This window comes from Squalius cephalus (genome assembly GCF_949319135.1).
Source record: "Squalius cephalus genome assembly, chromosome: 12".
Lineage (NCBI taxonomy): Eukaryota > Metazoa > Chordata > Actinopteri > Cypriniformes > Leuciscidae > Squalius > Squalius cephalus.
This window is the reverse complement of record NC_137133.1, coordinates 13,748,205-13,762,973: the sequence shown is the minus strand read 5'-3', so window position 1 is coordinate 13,762,973 and position 14,769 is coordinate 13,748,205. Positions and strand designations below refer to the sequence as shown.

General features: G+C 37.5%; 2 protein-coding genes across 6 annotated transcripts in view; one reads left to right on the top strand and one right to left on the bottom strand.

The window, feature by feature from the left end:
• Nucleotides 1-7,733: 7,733 nt before the first annotated feature.
• On the bottom strand, nucleotides 7,734-10,765 carry bloc1s2 (biogenesis of lysosomal organelles complex-1, subunit 2). 2 transcript variants are annotated; one of them, XM_079889139.1, is made up of 5 exons: nucleotides 10,523-10,765; nucleotides 10,029-10,145; nucleotides 9,822-9,941; nucleotides 9,502-9,606; nucleotides 7,734-8,407 (listed from the first exon to the last, which is right to left on the bottom strand). In XM_079889139.1, the coding sequence occupies exons 1-5, from the start codon at nucleotides 10,710-10,712 to the stop codon at nucleotides 8,376-8,378; spliced, it is 564 nt and encodes a 187-aa protein (XP_079745265.1). In that variant the 5' UTR covers nucleotides 10,713-10,765; the 3' UTR covers nucleotides 7,734-8,375. The 2 variants fall into 2 exon arrangements, with proteins under 2 accessions (XP_079745265.1, XP_079745266.1); XM_079889140.1 differs by having other exon boundaries at nucleotides 10,532-10,765.
• Nucleotides 10,766-12,325: 1,560 nt separating this feature from the next.
• Nucleotides 12,326-14,769, top strand: part of usp24 (ubiquitin specific peptidase 24) — a 64,649-nt gene continuing 62,205 nt past the window's right edge. For 3 of the 4 annotated variants that reach the window (XM_079889107.1, XM_079889105.1, XM_079889104.1), the window contains exon 1: nucleotides 12,339-12,744. In XM_079889107.1, coding sequence (XP_079745233.1) covers nucleotides 12,463-12,744 — 282 coding nt within the window. In that variant the 5' untranslated portion in view covers nucleotides 12,339-12,462. Of the gene's footprint in view, nucleotides 12,745-14,769 lie in introns of all 4 variants that reach the window. The other variant, XM_079889106.1, reaches the window with a different exon arrangement.

Sequence of the window (14,769 nt, the reverse complement as noted above, 5' to 3'; positions counted from 1 at the left end):
TGCAAGCACCACTAAAAATTCAGTACATAACCCGTTTCACAGTATTTATCCCAAGGACATGAATCATATTAACCTTTTAAGTGGTCAAATTACAGTTTTTGTCTGGCACATGATTAAATGGCTGGAAAAAGCCCATAGACTTACATTGTTTGGGTTTGAGCAATATCTTGAGCAATACTCACCCAGATCTAATCAACCACCCATATATTTATACATATACATATACGAACCAGGAAGGAAAATGCCTCTGCACTCAATTGGATAGACCTACAACCAATCAGAGCAACGGCGTAAGTGACGTATGTTCTTCATTCATCTTTCCGATCGACAAATGCCTTGATCGCGGTTCTCTGTTCCTCTTTTCAAATGAATGCGCTGTCAATATCTTCTATAACAGACGCGATGGCGGAATCTACACTTGATGTTTCATAAACAGGTTCGGGAGGAGCACGTTCAAATAATCAGTCCAATCAACTTGTCATCAAACAATTACCATGTCTACCCTATCAGCATAAGAGGAAGCATATATTTATTCACTCTGTCAACTCACCTAACATTCCTTGACAGTTTTCAGCATCCCTCCACTCACTCTTGGCTTGTTCTTCCACAGCCTGGAATACGGGGGGAGTACTTTGGGTTTGGGTACGCCAAATATGCATTTATTCTATCTGACTTATTTGTAAGTGTAAAATCTCAATTCTCCAGCGGCAGTCATCTTTGTTGTAAACGAATTCAACCCAAGTTGGTGACGTGGATGATTACGTTACTGTTGATTATCTGTCCATCATTGTATAAAGCCCGCCCTGACAATTTGATTGGTCAAAACAGCTTTGGTTCGGGCATAATAGCTCCACAACAGATCAAGTCCAGACCGAACTTCCAGACCTAAAAATGTTGTGGGCGGGGCTAAGTTCGGCTGGCATCCAGGCTAATATTCAATATATCTAGAAACATAAAAACTTCATAAAGACTGATGGATTGATACATGCTATCCTGTCAGTTTATCCAAGAATCATTAATGTGATCCCCAGTTGGGAAGAGTTTTTCTAAATAAAGTATCACATCAATGACTCTGAAGCAGATATCAGCAGTTGAGGATGTTTACGAGTGGAAAATTTCCAGTAAATCTATCAAATTCTCGCTCACTGCGATTTAGAAAAAGATATGAAAAAGATCAGTCCAATCACTCAACTCTTGCACACAAACACTTTTCATGCTCTCTCTCGCTCACTCACTCACAAACACAATTCCTCACTGCATCCCAGGGGAAGAACTTAGATTTATGTATGTTTATTTACTTCAGCACAGGCAGTCTGTAGAGTTCAGCATTCCCAGAGGAAAACCAGGAATTTCTTTCACCACAAATTCAAACACCCGACCGCACAATTCCAAGGAGCTCTTTATTGCTTATTCTCGTCAAAGAAAGTCTAGGTTATATCTTGGATCTTAATTTCACTACTTTGTTAAGAGATATGTGCTCTAGTCTCAGAACTGATTTTCGAGTTTTGACGGGTTATTTTTATGTTTGCGTCCTGTTCTTAAAGGGAGAAATTGTTTAACTTTAGCATACTTTTGAAAAGAGTACTATTACTAGTATTGCCATACTATATATATATATATATATATATATATATATATATATATATATATATATATATATATATCAGCATAGATTACTTGGATTATTAAATTACTTTAGACTAATTTAAAAAAAAATATTTGAATCTTATATAACTTTTAAGTAAGCAATAAGGTACAAGAGGCTGTGCTGTATCATGAATAAGTAAATTTGGAAAATCCAAAAATTCTCCACAACGCGAAGCAGAGTATTGAAAGTCAGAGTTATGGTAAGGGCCGTGACATTTCTTAAACATGCTTGAAACTGCTTACCAACCACAGCACACTGGTCCAGCAACCAATCAGAGCACATTGAGCTTTTCAGAAGGAGGGGCTTTATAGAGACAGGAACTAAACGTTACTGACAGACTGGGAAGAGAGGTGCTGCAACAATGTCAAATATGTGAAACATGTGTTTTTTGAACATTCAAGCATCATAACCAATTAATATTTCAAACTAATCAATGCAATTAAGCGCTCCTTTCTCACAAAGGAGTTCAAGGCCTTGATTAAAGGACTGTCTGATGAAAGCATATTGATAGCATCACACATTTCCCAAATTAAACACAACTGTCGGATGGTGATTCATTTGCCAGTACTGGGAACCATATTTGGTTCCCAGTACTGGCATATGAATCACCATCCGATAGTTGTGTCTGAAAGATGTGTGTAAGTCCACAACAACCAAAATATTTGGTGCTTGTCTCCGGTAGGCAGAAACTATTGAGTGGTCATGGTTTGGTTGTCTTTCACATAATAAACTTTCCCCATTTTCACTACTGCCATCAGTTTTTAGAATAAATATGAGGCAAAAGGCATTATTTTTACTTGAAGTTTATGCAAAGAAAAAGTGGTAAAATAATAAAACTGCCTAATGTGAAGAATATGTTTACGCTTCATTTTTCACCACATCTTCTCCAAGTGTCCCATAATAGGTGTAATGATTCTGAATGATTCGTGAACACAGCACGACTTTACGAGCTCTGTGTTTGTTCTGAGCCCATCGGTGAAAAATCTATTGAGGTTGAAGGAGTTCGTGCATGTAACATTTGTGGTGCACTAATGTGTTTTCTGTGGCGGAATCGGGCAATCAGCCATTTACAACACAGAGATCCTCTTCTCTTAGACATATCACCCTTTTCTTTCTTTGAAATACACTTTAGATAGTTTAGACATAATTTCTGTTGGCCTCGGCACAGAAGAGTCCATGTTTTGAGTGAAATCATCTGTTATGACATTGAATGTGTCTGTATTAATGTATGTTTCATTGAGACTAGAAAGCACGTTAAGATTTGGCATTGAACTTTATTTATACAACAGTTAGTTCTGGTCCTTAATAGGTCGAATGGCGTTCCAAGAGTGCTGATATAAAAGTCCAAAAGCACTGTTTGTATCACTCTGCATGTCTGTGCTTGTTTCAGCTGGGTATTTTTAAATTCAGCTTCATGAAATGAAAATCTGTTTTTCAAATGCATATTATAAATTACAGGAACGATTCATCCATGTATGTTTCATTTTGTAACAATTTATTTGACCTCATCATCAACTCGATCTTCTACTTTGCGGAGATGCGCCGCCATTGCTAATTCTGCCTTGACTTCGTTTAAAACTATTTTGTTGGAGAAGCAATTGTTTCCCTAAAATGTATACTAAATATCACCTTCTGTTTATTGAACTGTTTCGTTTCAAAAGAAAGGACTGATTCTGAACTGCCTGAAACGAATTGTCATTAACTCCAGTCTTACTTCCTACTTGAACCTACAGTTTGTAGGTTTGTAACAAATTTGCATAATGCACATCTTAGAAATGCACCACTTAGAAACGTCCAGTGGTGCATTTCCGGAACAACGACGTAACTCGCTGCTCAACTACCGTAGTGCAATGCATCGTTGAAGAAATCAACCAGCTAGTCATGACTGTTTCCCGAAACCGTATTGTCCCAAAGTGGTCGTTTAACCACGTTGGTTTATGATGTCACGCACATGGTGGAGTAATAACTTCTTTTAATGAATCTGTTTGAGATCGAATTAACGCTAGATGTTTTGCCATAAATTACAGACACATCTAAGAACTATTTCTCATTTTTCTCAGTTATTTAGCTTTATTTCCAGATTCAATCATAGGCTCGTTCTTACGTACTAGAGCATGTACGCATGCACACTCTTCAGAAACTGTGCTTTAAATCTCTTGATAAACTAAAAGACGTAAATTACATTTGTATGTATTCTAAATAAAAGACACAGGTTGTACTGAATGTCAGCTTGCTTATTTTGCTCAAGATAAGGATTTATTTAGTCCACATGTCATGCAAACTAGAAACTATGCTTCTAACCACAGGTGGAGAGCTGTCGTTCCAACTACACAACTTTGCGATGCTGTTTGCGAAAATTCGTTAGAACGATGGTTTCGGGAAACACGGACTCGTTGAACTATGCTGATAACGACGGAACTTGCGAACAAAGTTGGCTAACGATGCTTTTGGGAAACTTAAGTCGTGCATACAATGGTGGTTCAGGTTGATCAGATATTTCTTCCAATGTTTCGTCATTGGACTCTTGCTTGAATTGACACGGTAAAACCGACACCATTGTTACTGTTCGTATCACTGTGCATACAAGTGCTGAGGAAGCCTCCGGAGCTAAAATTCAGATGGGCGTTTTGTTTCCAACATGTGCTATAAGCAGTCAACCAATCACAACACACCAGGCCATCTGACCAATCAGAGCAGAATAGGCTCTCAGAAAGAAGGGGTTTAGAGAGACTGAATCCTTTATCGAACTGTTTCAGACACTGTGAGAAAAGAGTTGATGCTGCAATGTATAACGTGTTTTTTGACCTCGGATGCATGTACATTTTAGGAGTCCTTCAAAACAAAATTAGAAGAGCATAATTAGAGCACTTTATTGTATAAATGTGTAATTTTTTGTGCTGCATCACTGACAGGTCCCACCTGTCATGATATATAATGTGTTAACCCAAAACATAAAGCCTTTTTAATGTATGTCAGTGTGCTGGTCCTGAATAATGCCAGAAACCCAGTATTGGCAGTAATTGAAAGCGTGTAGTAAAGTGAAGCAGGTTAGCGGACTTAAAAGCCCCGGAGGCAACTAGAACATTAGCACCACTCAACACTAATTACCCATTCGAACAGGGGCTCATAATCAGCCTTGTCAAAAAAATGTGATTAAGCACCATATCCACATGCATACAAATGCATGTATCCATGACCTCTGATGCTCTGCCCGGAATTTGCCCCGCAATGTTAAAACTATTTAGTAGGGTATAGCACCCAGTTCAGCCAGCAAACAGAAAAACTCATGATGAACTGTAATCATAGATATATGCCAGATGTTTGTGAAAAACATACTGTGTATTTGAAGCTAAGCATGATGTTTTACATAAGCACTGGAAAAACAGAGACCTAGGGTGGGGGAACTAACCAATGAGGATCTCTCATCACTGAAGCCCATTAACAGCATACATCCTGCTGTAGCCTACAAGTGGACTGCGGGAAGTGTTGATTAATGAGTTACTTTCTCTTTGCTTTTAAGTGCATGTTAGAAGCAGCATTCTGGGATCTAATTACTGTAAACAGAACATACGCACAACATAGCATTAGACATCTGTAAGTGTGGATTACACAGGTATTTCAACAGATCCCTCTGCCACCCAGACATTTCCAGTAAATTGATTTCTGAGGACTAGATGAGTAACTTCAGACTGATGAAAAAACTGATAATATTCGACAGAGTTGAACTGAAAGCTCACAAGCTTGAACTCGAAAGTTGAAAGTTTTGTTGTCACAAAAAACGAGAAAATTGACAATGGGTCATTCAAAATTAAAACATTTATTTGTCATTCCGATGTCATTAGATGTCCTTATCCATAGAGCGGTGTCTCGAACCATATTCATCCGTGCAGAAGAGCCGAAACACGAACAAAATAATGTTCTTCCACAAGACACATGCTGTTTTATTTTTAAAATTAAAAAAATAAATAAAGATATAGATAGAAGCTTTTAAGTCATAACCTTCTTTGACCGATTTAAATCAGTTTCAGAGGTTAAAATGGCAATCATTACCTGTTTGTGAAGGAGAAAAGACCAAGGAAACTGGCCAAGGAAACTCTTTATTTTAGCTTGATGTCGTTTTTGTTTCTGTGTCGAGTATGTTTAAGTTAAAAGAGTAAATATATCAAGGGAGTGAATATCTTTCTAGGTAGTGAAGATTATGAAGAAGGACGTTATAAACAGTCGATTATGTGTATGTGTGTGGGCAAAATCAAAGCGAGAAAGAGATAAATTTGGTTTGTCATGTTAAACCATTTCACATTGTGAAAATGTCAAACATGTCAAAGAACTGATATCGTATTTCGTAAATGCTGCATATTGAATATGACACTAGTTTTCCAAGTTAGGCTATTAAATGAACGGAAATCAAGGGCTACAGTATTATGAACTGTTAAACTGTCCATGAAGTGCATAAAATGGCTCCATACACTGATTATTTTGGTATCCTGACATAAGAGCTTGAACATGTGATATGTCGGCCACTATCTCCGTGGATGAGCACCTCACCATACATGGCCCTGAATCTATGACTGCGGTTATCGCCAAATTCAGGTTAAAGGTTGAGTCAGACTATGTGTGGGCTTAGTCTGCCCTCTGGTGGATGAGTAGAGAGCGGTTTGAAATATAGCATTTCATTTATATGGGAAAAATAAACATAATATAGAAGCCCCACACAACATTTGCTCATTTGCATGAGCATACCATCAGTAACATCCAACAGAAGCTGCCAATTATCATGACACATATCTCCAAACTCAGATGAAAAAGAGATGAAGGGAAAGGAGGAGGGAGTTTAAGAAAAGGAGAGAAGAATGTGGAAAGGAAAGGGATAAGAGATGGGTTAAGTGGGGGGCATTGGTGTAGTGGACATAAGATAATTTGTAAGAAGACATGAACAGAAGCAGGATGGAAGAGGAGTGAAGAGACATAGAAGGTACATACTTTCAAATGAACTGGGAGTCCCCCTTATTGACCATGAAATAAGAGAAGCTAGGAAACAGATTGAGTATTGAGTATCCACTTGAGTATTGTACTTTATGATTGCTAATAATGTAGCCTAGTTTTGAGACAGCCTTATAATGGCAAGTTTAGTAAATGTCCAAACATTTTCAGAATTGAAGTTCAAGAACACTGAGGTGGATGACCAAGTTTGTTTTCAATGAAATAAGAGCATGTCATTGTTAAACAATACCTCCAACCACATTGGATGAGGCTTATGGAAACGTTTAGGCAGAATAACCATGGATTCAATATTTATAAGGATTTTCTTCATCTTATTTTTCTGTCAGAGACCATGTAGAGAACCCAAACTTGGTGGGATGGTCAGAAATCCCACCCGCCACTCAGGCGCATCGACACACATCAGTGGGACACTAAGGTGCCATGTAAGCGCCTTTGCGTTTTGATTAATAACACTGAAACCATAAGTGCTAGAAACAAAATTCTTGTGTCCTCTGCATCCTGAAGACTCACTATTTCATTACCATCTATTCCATTTTGCTACCATTTTGTACTCCTCGTAGGCCATTTGTCCGATTTGCTCAACTTGACATGCATCATCTAGACTAGAGACCCTTGTGGCAAAAAATGTATCTAAAGAATTGTGCTCGGTCAAACCATTTAACAGATACAAGCCAATGAAATCTGAGGGTGTGGCCCATCTTCACTAATTGGCGAACGCAAAATCCAAACATAGGGCATTCTGTGTACGCACATCAAAATTTCCCATTGGGGGCGCTACAAAAGAAAATCCTTAATAATGCCATAATTGCATGGTTGATGAAGTTGAAAATTGGCAGGACAATACACATCATCTTTGGTGGACGTCCTATATCCTCTAATTTCACTAGTATACACTGAAAAACATGGCCACCAGCAGCCAATCAAATTTCAGCAGGTAATAACGTCAAATCTGAATGGCCTACCATTTCAAATTGACATATTCAGGTGTTCCAAATTTTGTACAAATTGGCCATACAATAGCACTATAACTAGCAATTTTATGCTAATTTGTCAAGTTACCAGATATGATTAATTAAATGGCTGCCCATTTAAAATTAAGATTTATTTCTTTTTAGATAATTTATAGTATAACATTTCTAAATGATTTATGTACTTTTTCTAACATGATGTAGTTGGCTATGTTAATTGTTTTGAGAAAAAAACTTTTTTTTATTGCAAAAAGTTCACAAATCGACATTTTGGTTAAGATTCTGAAAATAATTAGACAGTAATACAAATGTTTAGCAAAACATTTGCTTATCTAACTGCAAACATAGAAAAGAAGTCATTAATACACTCTTTAACAGAAATAATGGTTCAATTGTTAACAACATATAACAAGCAATATTAAATACACTGTACATGTTTTATCTGCATTCATGCCTTTTGAAATCTTAAATATGTATTTTGAGATCCAGAGTCAGTATGAACGCATGTCAAACTTTATACTCCTGCCCTTCGCAGTCTTGCCTGGATTTTCCCAAAGCAAAGCATAGCTTTTGATCAATAAATGAGCGTTCAATATGGTAATTAATGTTATTTGCTGCACAGTCCATAACCTAGAGACTACACCATAGTGTGTATCATACATTTGGGTGGGGGTGTGCCTGTGTGATATCGTTCTGAAGATGGTTTAGTGCATAAAACAATCTCTGAGAAACTACACTGAAGGAGAGTCTGGCCATTTTCACCGCTTCTCCAGTTTCTTAAACTTGGCCTCTGTGAATAAACACAAACAGAAGTTATTACACAAGTGCAATACAAAATACTGAAAGCTGCACATCTGAGTGTTATACTTCTCTCACACAATGCGCTTGCTACTAAAATAAGAGGAGCCTGAACATCTAGCTTGGTCTAATAGCGCCATCTAATGTCCATTATATCAGTTAACCATCATCTGTTCAGCAATTAATTCAGTGGTTTTTCATTTAAAGGGATATTTCACCACTGGAAAGATGAATGTGTATTTAAATTGGGTCATTTATGTAGTAGAAATGTGAAATTATTTTGTGGGTGCCTTTTAGACTGAGAAAAGCCAGAAAATGTATTTTTGGCTCATGTGGATGAAAGACAACAACTCCCAGAATGCACTTGCTTGGCTCCCCTATGAGGTCTTTTTTTTTCCAGACACACAATACAGAAATCTCTCATCTCAGGGGGACATGAGGGAGGGAAGCATATAATAATAAAGTATCATAAATTACTGTCGTGCCAACTGAAAGGGTCTCCATGTAAACATAGCCATCTACTCACTAGTCTGCATTCACAGGCTCATTGTGTTTATAATTTCACTCTTCTAACTCAATCCTTCAGGGAAAATGTTTTTAAACAGAACCTGAAAGAGTTGATGCCTAGTGATGGTTACATTTTCATTCGTTTATAGCCTACATTTAGCTTTTTACTTCTGCTGGTTGTATTTAAGCTTCCAAATTCATAAAGGTTGTGTTCATTTGTGAATATTATCATGATAAACAAAATGTTTAAGAATCATAAACTTTTGTTGGCCACAGAGCTTATTTTCTGCAAAAGCCAATGGGATAACTTATTGGGTTTTTATCAGGGGAACCTAAAAATATGCTAAAAATAAAAACATGTCATCACTGCAGTGCTCTATATCTTCATGAAAATCAACTGGCTTTCTGTATTCTCTACGTCGGGTTAAGGTTAATCGTTTATACTAAATAAGTCTCAGTCCAAACGAGACTAATAGTGTCCTTCATAATTTTTAATAAAATTAAACACGTCTATATAAAATCATATAATAAAACATAACGCAGTGTTTTTCCCACAGAGTTCTTGATGTTTGTACTCACCCAGTTTCTTTGAATATGTGTCTAGTTTATATGCAGCCTGCTCCAGAGCCGTAACCTGCTCCTCGATCTGGTTAATCTGATCCAGATAAGACTGCAAACCGCCATCTAAATCCAAAAATGACAACATACTTTAAGATGATTCATATATAGCTTGCATATTCTCTGTCAGCAAATCACAAAATAAACACTTGCATTGTAACAACACTCTGTGTACTTTACCTCTAAAGAACATTGTGATAGGACAATGTGGTTGCAAAATACATTAACATGAATAAACACATATGTTGGTTGATTTTATATATCGGAGACACATTTCTTACACTTCTGATTGAGATCTTGCAGATTGCGGCTGATGTTGATGGATATGTCCTTCATCTCCATGTACTTCAGACTGGTGAGTTTGTTCATGTTCTCGAGAAGTTTGTAGTCCTCACAGGTGGCTGAGTAAACAGGACAAAACAATTTACACACACAGATCTAGAAGTCTAACAGATTCATCATCATCATTATTATTATATTTCCATTACCAGTGAGCTCTCCTTGTAGGAAAACTGCCATTTTGTCAAACATATCTCTGCAGAGCTCATTGATATCTGGCTCGGCGGGTTCAGTGGCCTCCTCTGCAGTCTCCACACCTCCCTCATCTGTGACAGAAAGCAAACTCTTTCAGTGTCCCAAAACATAGAGAGCTGCCTATACCCGGGCACGACTTCTGGGCATTAAATGCAGATTCTAAGTGCCTATATGGCTCAAATTGCACTCTGGGTAGGCAACTTATTAGATTTAGAGACACGGATACAGTCTAGTTAGTTAGTGTATACAAAACAAATTCTTTTCAATAGGAAGAGAAGTAGTCAAATATCCAAAAACAGGAAGAGAAACAGGTTGCATTAGCTTAAAAATAAGTGTCACGAACACAACATGATCAATAGCAGCATTGGAAAGCTAAGAATCACTACATGTAAGCTTGCAGTATACAGTGACTTGCATAAAACTTGATTTATTTACAAAAGCAGCTCACTGTTATTACTCGGTCTTTTTGCTTTTTGGGTCTCTGTCGCATCGCTTGTGGCCGCATCTCTCCTGGACTCGGACTCGGGTTCAGGTTCTGGTTGGGGTTCGGGTTCGGCTGAGAGGTTGAGGTCGGTCGGGGGAGCGGGTGCTTTACAGATGCTGTCCATCGCTGCGGCCTCCTCCCCCGTAGCTGCCATTTTCACATTATCACATGACAAGAATCAGTTTCACGTGACTTCTCGTTTCCGTCTTTTTTCAGTGAAATTAAACCAATACTTCAAAAAAAAAAAAAAAAAAAAAAAATCTGGCAAAACGAAACGGACAGAAGCCGATGTATGTATGAAGTGTGACGAGGATTTTTTTTTTTTTTTTTTTTTAAGTGCTCAGAACGTTGCTCATATTTCTCTTGTATTTAATATTCTTTTTGGCGTGCATGTCAGGTAACGTTACAATTTCTAAATTCGAATGTGAAATCTAAATGTGGGTGACTGAAGGTTATAATTAATAAAGAATAGGCCAGAAAGCACATGTTTTATATACAGATATGGGTGGGGCTGCTTGACAACGCTGCCAATTTAAAAAGAGTGAAGCAAATAACAATGAGCTGCTATAAGATGTATTTCCGGTTGTATGCATTTCAAAATAATGATTAATTCAATATTTGAACTCGGAATTCACGCCCTCATGTCTCATATATTCGAGATATTACATTTCCACATTGTACTCGTTTTTACACACGTATTAGGATCAGGGATATATTTTCATTCACACTTTGTGATGTTGAATGAACGTTTTCATTTATTTGTATATTATTCAGTGTTACTTGCTTATCTACTTGTTTCTTATATAGCATTACATTTATGGGCCAGTGACATTATTTTAAATAATTTGATAAATTCAAGACATATCACTTTATTCTATAAAACCTTTTAGTTTGAATTCACTTTTTAGTACATTTAAATAATACATATTATTTTATTGTTTTGTTATTTTAAACCCCCAAAATGTCAAGTGATGCAACTGTCCAGACAAATAAACAGACTAAGAAAACTATTTAAAATGGCATTTTAATAATAAAAAATGTAAAAAACGACATACTATGGAATACTTTTAGGTTTGAAACCTTTCAAACATTTAATATATATATATATATATATATATATATATATATATATATATATATATATATATATATATATATATATATATCAGTAGTTTAAAAGCTGTTGAGATCATTGAAAAACTTTTGTCCAGCAATTTGTAGCTATATTCTCAAATGTCAAGGTGGCATAACTGCAAACATGGCTCTTTTATTATGAACTGATAAGGTAATAACAGTAAACATGATAATGCATCATCTAGAGTCTCATCCTTGTGGCAGAGTGAAAAGGCTTGTAGATCTCTCTCAAATTCAGGTAAAACTACTATTTTAAGTATTGAAATGTTTGGTACACTTTCCATGTCGGGTGGTACAACTACAGTATACATACAACTATTTGGTTGTACTGCCTGATATAAAAAATAAAAATAAAAAACAGTAAAAAAAAATGAATTCAAACACTTTGAAATGTTATTTAACAACCTCTTTAAACACATTGTCCATGACTCAAAAAATGTACATCAGTTTTGAAAGGATTTTTCTTATTCAGTATTATTTATAAGCACGTATTATATATTTTTTTATTATTATTATGAATGCGTGTTTCTATAAGACCTTTATTTTGAAAGGTGTCCCAGCTTACACCCACCCAGCTAGTCACTGGAGTCTCCAGCTTCACAGGCCTGGCTCCGGCCCGCTCTCAGCCCCGCTGCCCTCTGCCTGTGACGGGAATCCATCGTGACAGGATACCAGCAGCACCAGCGACTGTAAACATGGCGGCGTGCACAGCCGGATGCCTGTGCTATGCGAAGCCCCCTTACTGAAGCACCGATCATCGACACACTTCCATGATGGAGACAGAGGAGGAGCAGCATATGACCACGCTGTTATGCATGGGTTTCCCAGACCCGGTAGCCATCCGGAAAGCCCTGCGCCTGGCCAAAAACGACATCAACGAGGCTGTCGCGCTGCTCACCAACGAAAGCCCGGGACTCGGATACGGCTACGAGCCGATGGAGAGCGGCACTTCCCCGGGCTCCGGCCTCAGCGGAGACGGCGAGAACAGCGGGCGCACGGGCACCGGAGGGTTTGATCCTCCGCCGGCGTATCACGATGTAGTGGAAAGTGAGGTATGATTATGAAACGCATGCATATGTGATAATTTGCACGGCTGCTTGAGGCGGAACCACCGGGGCTGTCAAAAACCGGAGGGAAAGGCGCACGCACGCCTTTAACGCCCCTGTGTATGCATTACCTGTTGTGCTTATGCATGCAACACCTGACGAGGATGTCGAGATATTGTCTCTTAACCTTAGGATCCTTGTGCATGCCATGCAGTAGCAGATTACGAATGAAGTGTGCTGTGCTGCCATGTGAATGAAGTTGTAGGATCTTGGGGGATGGGTGTCATGGATTGCCTTTAAATGCACGACCTGTTAGAGTGTTTCTTTTTGTGTTGAACGTAAAATATTAGGCCAATGGAGTATTTTCCCCTCCTGATTAATAATTAAACTAGTGTCATTCTTTACTAACAGTTGAGCAATAACAGGAAATGTGTGGCTGATGATTACATGTCAGATCGTTGAACCATCAAATGTCATTAGACTCCAGCTTGTCATGAGTTATATTAACAGATGCAGGCGATATTGACCAGTGTTACTGGGTTCAATTTAAGAGGCTAATAAGAAGCTGCTGTGTATTAGCATGTGGATATGAAATGACTTTTGTGTGCTTGAAGTCTTTCCCACAGGTCTCGAATGGTTCTTTTTCTGGATTTGGATAAACGGCTCTAGTTTTGTGTAATTCTGTGATAAAGCACGACTGATTTTTGAGTCTGACATGTAGCCGTCGGGCTTTGTTTATTGCCCAACTGTTGCAGTGTTTCTTTCGCTATTTACTTAATGGCTTCTTTGACCTGTTGGTCAACCGCAGTCAGAGCCGAACACTGAAGTGCAATGATTTAAAATGTCAGGCCTGACTTGTGTGCACAAACATTACTTCAACTATTGTTTTTATTAGTGTCAAGAAAGCTTGTAAAAATTGTAGCTTGTAAAGTAGTTCAACTACAGTGAAATAGGTAAATAGTAGTTAGTTAAAGCTAGCTACTAATAAAAAGTAAAAGGGATAGTTCTCCCAACAATGAAAATTATGTCGTCACTTACTTACCTTGTAATTCCAAACCCGTAAGACTCATTCATCTTTGGTTACAAATGAAGATATTTCTGTCTCTCCATGGACAGCTACGCAACTAGCACTTTCAAGGCCTAGAAAGGTAGTAAAAACATCATAAAAGTAAACCATGTGACTCAGTGGTTTAACCTCGATTTTATGAAGCAACGCAAGTGCTTTGTTTCTGCAAAAAAAAATATAATTTATCCCTTTATTTATAAAATATTAACCTGCAATCCGTGTTCATGAGAGCACCACGACACATTGACATGAGAGCAGACATTGTTGCGTCGATATGCGTTGGAGATTAATATTTTGTAAATAAAGTGGTAAATGATATGTTTTTTTTTTTTGCACAAACAAAGCACTCGCGTTGCTTCATTATAATTGAGGTTAAACCTCTGGAGTCACTCGAGATTACTTTAATGTCTTTAAAATGTTTCTGGGGCTTGAAAGTGGTAGTTGCGTAGGCTGTCAATGGAGGAACAGAAAGCTCTCAAATTTCAATAAAAAGATCTTCACTTCCGGCATTGGAACGACATGAGGGTGAGTAATTAATGACATCATTTTTTTTTTTTTTGGGTGAACTAACCTTCATAGCAGCTATTTAGGGTGGGGGGGAGTATATATAGATCTATACATACATAGATTCCTTTCGAATTATGTAGAAAATCGAAAATTAATGTGACTCAGCTAAATTAAGCTTTAACACTCTTTTTGTGCTGCAGTTTGTGATGCTGTTGGATATTTGAAGTGCTTCCACTTTCAGATGCGGCCTGTTTATGGCATAATATGTTTATTATTTCTTCAATTAATCAAAGAAGTTACAATTTGTTTTCTTTTATTTAAAAAAAAAAAAAATACCATCCCAAATCCTGGCCAATGTTATCACCCAAACAGTGTGCCAAATTGTGACCCTGAACCACAAAACCAGTCTTATGGTTTTTTTTTTTTTTAATTGAGATTTATACATCATCTGAAAGCTG